Raw genomic sequence first — 7,099 nt, 5'->3', positions numbered from 1 at the left:
AAGGAATTCAGGGATAGCTCTGAATTGCTTTTAAATGCATAAAAGAACGCATGACAATCGCATCCTTTTCTGGCATTTACGAGGTGATGAATTTATTATTATTATTATTATTATTATTATTATTATTACATGTGCAAGAGGCATTCTGGGGTGGCAAGGAGTGGGGGATACAGGATGCATTAACTTGCATTTTGGGGTTGAAAATGGGGCCAAGGGCAGATCATAAGAGGTTTATTTGACAAAATGTGCACACTTTGGGGCATTTTGTGCCTGGCTCTTTAAAAAAAAAGGAGGGGGGGAAGGGTTAGGGTTAGAAGGGGCTGGACTGGATGGCCCTTTGGCACCCCTTCAATTTCGAGGGTCCTATTTATTCCTTCAGAGAAGAAGAAGGGGCTGTACTGGATGACCCTTTGGGGTCCCTTCCATCTCTCTGGCATCCTATGTATTCCTTCAGGGCAGAAGAAGGGGCTGCATTGGATGGCCCTTGGGGGTCCCTTGCATAGATTAGATTTACCTATAGGTACAGACCCCTCCACCCCCCCACATATACATATACCTATACATATAGAACATGCATATATATATACTTTGAAATCAGTAACTTTTGTGTCATGTTGCGTTACTCCCTACCACACCAAACCATTTCGCAACGCATTAGAAAGGATAATGAGAGACAAATGCTGGACTTCCCTTTTTTCCCCGTAGTGCCCAAAAAGGGGAGGAATGACGCTAAAACTATGGAAGCGTTGCGCAACAGGCTCCCATAGAAATGAATGACGTCTGGAAGAACATCGCGTTATCGCTTTATTGCGCAATGTTGGTTGTGCAAAAGTGACTCTTTGGGCAGGAAAAATCGCCAAAATCTCGCGTCTGATAAACTCCTCAGATTGATAGGTGTTGGATGGAGTCAAACACCATCAGGAGCGCCACAGATGGCTCACTCTTGCCTTAGCAGGAGCTTCTAAGTACAAGGGCTACATTTCCCAATAGACAATGTGAGGTACAATAGAATTCTTCCCTTTCTCACTGTCACTTTTTCTCTCCCCCCACCCCACTGCTTGTTTCTGATCCAGCTCCTGAGGTGTTGGCACAGAAGCCCTACAGCAAGGCCGTGGATTGCTGGTCTATTGGAGTGATTGCCTACATCTTGTACGTACTGAATTGGTACTCCACCCCACCCCAAAATGCCCCTTTTGGCCCACCACAGTAGAAGACTGGGGTAGGAAACAGAACAGCTTCAGATTCACTTGTTACCTTGATGCAGATACTGTTCCATACCTAGCATTAATATAGCAGAGTGTAAGCAAAGTTTGGGTTTGCTTTCCAGTCTCTAAGCTGGTCTTCCAAGTCCAGAAAGAACCATTGTCATCCCAGGTCAAGCAGGGCAACACCTATTTCTTTTCCCTAGCTACTCAATTGCAGCTGAATGGTACCCAGGCCTCTCCCCACTGCCACTAATTGACTGTGGGGCATTATAAACCTGTGGTGGTGGCTAGCAGGTGTTGAACAAGGAGGTAGTGGGTACCTCCTTCCAGAATGTCTATTGTCAAATTTTGAGTGGTTTTCACATTTTGATCATCTTGATGCTTTGGCTTTCAATTACCAGAAGTCCCAGCAGGGCCAAGGATCAGAGATTCTGGGAGCTGAAATTCAAAATGTCTAGAGGATTGAAGATTGAGTAGCACCACATTAAAACACATGCACCAATGTAAATGAAGGTTTACTGACACATGTCACCAGTAGGATCTGGTTACTGTCTCTAAGTAAGGGCTTGGCGACCCTAATAAAGATACATCTACCTCTCTCTATTAACACTGTGCGTCTAACAGTTCTGATCTCCAGGTGAGGAAGTAACCTGCTCTCTTTATTTCTCTCCCTCTCCCACACATTTACCTCACTTCTCCGTATTGTTTTGTCTGTTTACAGGCTTATTTCCCCCCTCAAAACCTGGTACATACCCTCAGGCCTCATTGTCACACATGCCCTGTACCCATTCTTTTGTCCTCAGATTGTGCGGCTATCCCCCATTTTATGACGAGAATGACACAAAGCTTTTTGAACAGATCCTGAAGGCTGAATATGAATTTGACTCTCCCTACTGGGATGACATATCAGATTCAGGTGAGGCAAAGAAATGCTGGTGCCTCTGGACACCAACATTAAATTGGGGGGGGGGGCAGGGAGAGATTGTGACTAGCCTCACATATTCATTCACATTGTTTTCAGCCAAAGATTTTATCCGGCATTTAATGGAGAGGGATCCTAAGATGCGATTCACCTGTGAACAAGCACTACAACACCCATGGTAAGGGGAAAATTAAGGTCCTGTCTGCCATTTGGTTTTGTACAAGGCTCAGTCATTTTCTTTTTATAAGATGGGAAATCAGACTGCAGTGCTGTACACACTTACTTTGGAGCCAACCTCATTGAACTCAGTGGGATTTACATCTGAATGACATGCATATGATTGCACCACAATCCCATGGGGCATGAATAAAGAATGCATGATCCTTTAGATGTTGTTGGACTGCAACTTCCAACAACCCTAGTCAGCATAGCTAGTGATTAAACCAAGGTGTGACTACTTGGAGGGGGCAAAATAAGAGGATTGTCCCCTAAATAAGAATTCTGCACCCTCCAAATTACATTTTCCCTCCATCCTCAAATTTCTGCAGTGCAGTAATTCAAACTAAGTTGAGCATTAGAAATGCAGTTTAGATATCCAAAGAAAAGGGGCAAGCAGAGTTACAAAGGGAATGCAGTCACAGCAAGTATAAGATTTCTAGGCATGAACAATTTTCAACGTCTCACTTTCTACAATGCTAGAAATCTGGGGACTGAAGGAAAATTGTATTTGGGGGAACAGAATTATTATTTGGCCTCTCCACACATAGCTACACCCCTGATGTGATGTGGTTGATGTCCATCATATCTAGAGGGCCACTTATCCCCCATCCCTGTCATGAGAGGTTCTTGTGAGGCTAAGTACGAAAGAGTGCAGAATGCTAGGAGAAAAGTTGTGAAAGCTCAGTAGCAAAGGCTGTGCTTTGTATCCACAATGTCCACAGTTCAGTCTCTGGCTCCTTAAGTTGCAAGAGGAGTAGGGAACCTTTGGACTAGAAGACGTTTTGAGCTACTGTTTCTGCAATTGGCCAGGCTGAGTGGAAATTGATGGTCATTATACACCAAAGTATCTGGAGGGTCAGAGGATCTCTAGATTAGATTGCCCAATCTAAAATATGTCTTCCCCTGCCCTGCATAATATCATTAAGTGCAGCCTTTAAATGGTTTAATGGCTGCTATGGGTGGATTATGGGGAGCTACTGCCAACCAGAGGAGGATTTGAATCACCACTCAAGTAAAGTTTTTATTGGATCAGATGGAGCAGTGACCTACTCCAGTAAGCTTTGCCAAACCATATGGATCAACAGCTTGTCTCAAGATGATCTTTCTGCATGCTTATGCATTTGATGACTTTTAACTTGAAGGTTTTCATTGATAATATGCTGGTTTGTTTTTTCCCTATGATTTTTTCTATATGCAGTAGTATAGCTTTGTAATGTTCTTCTGTTTCGCTGTTAATTACCTTGACACTGAAAGATTATGATTTTTTAAAAAACACACAACCACAATGCATGTATATTAGTGTTTTACATATTAACAGCCTGATCTTAAATTGTTTATAGAGAAGGAAAAATCCACTGAGTTGAGAAAGGTAAACTTTGGACAGGGTTTCTTATATTAGTAAACCTGCTTAAGGCTGCAGCCTGAGCAAACTAAATGAATGAGCAATAATGACACATGGATTGCATCTGATGCATAATATAGATTTCTAAGAATTATTTTTTTTAAATAACTTGCATGTAGGAGTTATTTATAATTATATGTGGCTTAATTAGCTTCCAAACCTTACAAATTTGACTTGTTTTCTATTTCACGTAGCTCCACTGCCCATCATTTGTCACATACCTCTTCCCACTATGCCTCTTTGTACCTAATATTCTGTCAAAATAACCAGATCCTAAAAAATGCACACAGCTTGCAGAAGCCCATGTCAAAGAAGTGAACATTTCTAAAACTGATTGTGAGCTGTGCTGTTGCACTACCAAAATGATTAGATAGCCATCTCTGTGAAGCTGGGATAGGCAACGTATAGCCCTCTAGATGACATTAAAATACCACTCCCATCAGCTCGAGCCAGCATGGCCAATGGTGAGGGACTGTGGGTGTTGTGGTGCAAGAAAATCTGGGGTGGGCCACATATTGCCTAATTCTGTCTTAAGATTGGTAACAGCTATTGATGAGACACATCCTGGATCCTGGAAGATGACAGGGATCCAGCTTTCCCAGAGGCATCCCCCCCCCAGTCTCATTTTTGCTCATTTTTCTTTTGCTCATCTGCTTGAAGAAAGCAGCCCAGGTTAGCTTGAATCCTTTTGGTAGTCTCAACTAAAGTAGACCCAGTGCCCAAGGTTTTGTGGCTGAGCAGGAAACATTGGATCCACGTAAGTGTTGACTCATTCTCCCAAAATTGGTTCAGTGGTTCTATTTTAGTTGGATTAGTGATTTGAGTATTGGATTGGGACTCTGAAGACCAGAATTCGATTCCTTGCTCAGTCACAAAACCACTGGGTGACCTTGGGCAAGTCATGCTCTCTAAGCCTCAGGGGAAGGCAATCGCAAACCTCCTCTGAACAAATCTTGCCAAGAAAACCCCATGATAGGTTCACCTTGGGGTTGTCATAAGTCGGAAACAACTTGAAGGCACACAACACACACACATCAATAGGATAGATCCATTGTGATGATGTGGCTTGAGTCCAAGAGACCAAGGTTCAAATCTCTGCTGAGTCAGTCAAACCCATTGACTGACCTTGGGCAACTCACACTCTCTCAGCTTCAGAGAATGTCAATGGCAAACCATTTCTAAAGTAATCCCTTCAAGAAAAACCCAGGATAGGTTTGCTTTAGGGTCACCATAAGTTGGAAGTGGTTTGAAGGCAGACAACAACAAGAGTAATCAGTAGGAGACAGAATTCAAAAATATAGCCATGTTAGTCTGTAGAATCAATATCTAGAGAGATCTTATAGCACTTATGGAGCTAAACAGACAGGCAAAAAGAGGTGCTTTCAGGCTGATTTGAGGCTTTCAGGCGTTTAGATGACACATGCCTTGAAGCCAGCAGGAAAGTGCCCTCTAGGCGCCTTATGCAGAGAAAAGCCGTTTCAAAAAGAAGCCACTTTTTCCACTTCTTCCTGGCTTTAAGCCCTATCATGTGGTCATGACATGAGCACTCCAGCTGCCTTGGGAACCGGCGGTGCGATTGGTGGTTTCCTGCGCATCTGTTTCGCCCCTATGAGACTAACTAAAAGAAAGAAATTGGCAGCATGCGCTTTTGTGGACTTCAGTCTACTTCCTCAGATGCATTTGGACCAATGCATCTGAGGAAGTAGACTTAAGTCTATAAAAGCTCGTGCTGCCAACTTCTTTCTTACAGTAGAAGGCAGGTGGCTTTGCTTGCACTTGCCATCTTGGGAATAGTGAGAGGTGGGCAAAGCAGACTCAAAATCCTGAGGAGCTGCTTTTCCAGGCACTATTTAAGTGAGTAGTTGGACTCACTCCACATTTGCCCTTCCTAAGTGGGAAGGTGAGGAAGGAGTGAAGCAGAGGGAGCTTCAGTCTTAATGCCACAACAGCACCATTGCTGTCCTGATCCTCTGTCTTGTTCATATGGCTAAGACTTCATGGAGAGCCCTCAATCTGAGGGGTCAAATGCAGGGGCCAAATTCATTGGCCTGGAGCTTCATAGCAGGGCCAAGTTCAGCCCACAGACTGAAGTTTTCTCATTCCTGGTTTAAAACATTTATCTCTCGCCTTTTAAATGACATATGGTCACCTTACATTTAAAAAGCCGTAAACAGTCAACGTGGCATATTGGTCTACGTGTTGGACTATGATTCTGGAGACCAGGGTTCGATTCCCAGCTCAGCCATGAAACTCATGGGATGACCTTGGGCAAGTCACATGCTCTCAGCCTCAGAGGATTCAGCCAATCTTACTAGGAAAATCCCGTTATAGGGTTGTCTTAGTGTCGCCATAAGTCCGAAATGACTTGAAGGCACACCACAACAACAAAATAAAAAATCTGCTCCTCAGAACATTACAAATCTGGGGAAGTACAAGTGTTTTCACCTAGTAACTACAGGATACTGGATTTGGTAGTAAGTGAACAAATAAGGAGAGGGAGTTCTGTAAGCCCAAAAAACACTGTCCTTGGGAACTGCTCACATTAGATACATCCAAAGACGGGGTAATATCTGGGTGAACTGGAAATAGTCCTCTTGTATAATTTTTTTCTTTCCTGATTTTGGCTGTAATACTATCTTGCCAAGCCCCTTTTAACATCACTCAGTGTCAGAGAATGCTAGTACCAGTAGTGCAGTGGCACATTTTGAAGTGTCCAACTTTACCAGGGCAATCTCTTTAGCAACACATTTATTTATTTATTTATTTATTTATTTATTTGATGGATATTCCACTTTTCCCCAAAAATGAGATTCAAGGTGGCTTCAAGATGGAGTGGAGTACTCCACTCTGTGGAGGACTCCAAAAATGCTACTATTGATTTCAAGCAAATCCTAGACATTTCCATCTCTATTAGGAGCAGTTCTTTTTGCAATGATGTTGGAACTTGCCACTTCAAGACTAATCGACCCCCAAATGCTTTAGAATAGAGCAGAGATAGCTTCTAATAATACTCTGTTACTGCTGCTGTTTTGTTGTGTGCCTTCAAGGCATTTCCAATTTATGGCAATCCTAAGGTGAACCTATCATGGAGATTTCTTGGCAAGATTTGTTCAGAGGGGGTTTGCCACCATTGCATGAGAGTGTGACTTGCCCAAGAACACCCAATGGGTTTCCATGCCTAAGTGGGGATTCAAACACTGTTCTCCAGAGTCATAGTTCATCATCGGAACCATTACACCATTCTGGCTCCCATACTGTTATAGGTTGAGTATCCCTTATCCAAAATACTTGAGACCAGAAGTGTTCTGCATTTCACATTTGTTTTTGATTTTGAAATAATTGTATTTGCAT

The 7,099-nt window shown here is 42.9% G+C and overlaps 1 protein-coding gene across 3 annotated transcripts in view; it reads left to right on the top strand.

Moving 5' to 3' along the window:
- CAMK1 (calcium/calmodulin dependent protein kinase I) overlaps positions 1–7,099 on the top strand; it is a 51,563-nt gene that overhangs the window by 37,517 nt on the left and 6,947 nt on the right. For all 3 annotated transcript variants that reach the window (XM_042449310.1, XM_042449311.1, XM_042449312.1), the window contains exons 7-9: positions 1,074–1,149; positions 2,009–2,121; positions 2,227–2,305. In XM_042449310.1, the coding sequence (XP_042305244.1) occupies positions 1,074–1,149; positions 2,009–2,121; positions 2,227–2,305 (268 nt within the window). The remainder of the gene's footprint in view (positions 1–1,073; positions 1,150–2,008; positions 2,122–2,226; positions 2,306–7,099) is intronic.

The sequence above is a fragment of the Sceloporus undulatus genome, chromosome 2, assembly GCF_019175285.1.
Source record: "Sceloporus undulatus isolate JIND9_A2432 ecotype Alabama chromosome 2, SceUnd_v1.1, whole genome shotgun sequence".
Taxonomy (NCBI): Eukaryota; Metazoa; Chordata; class Lepidosauria; order Squamata; family Phrynosomatidae; genus Sceloporus; species Sceloporus undulatus.
This window is presented reverse-complemented; position numbering and strand designations above follow the sequence as displayed.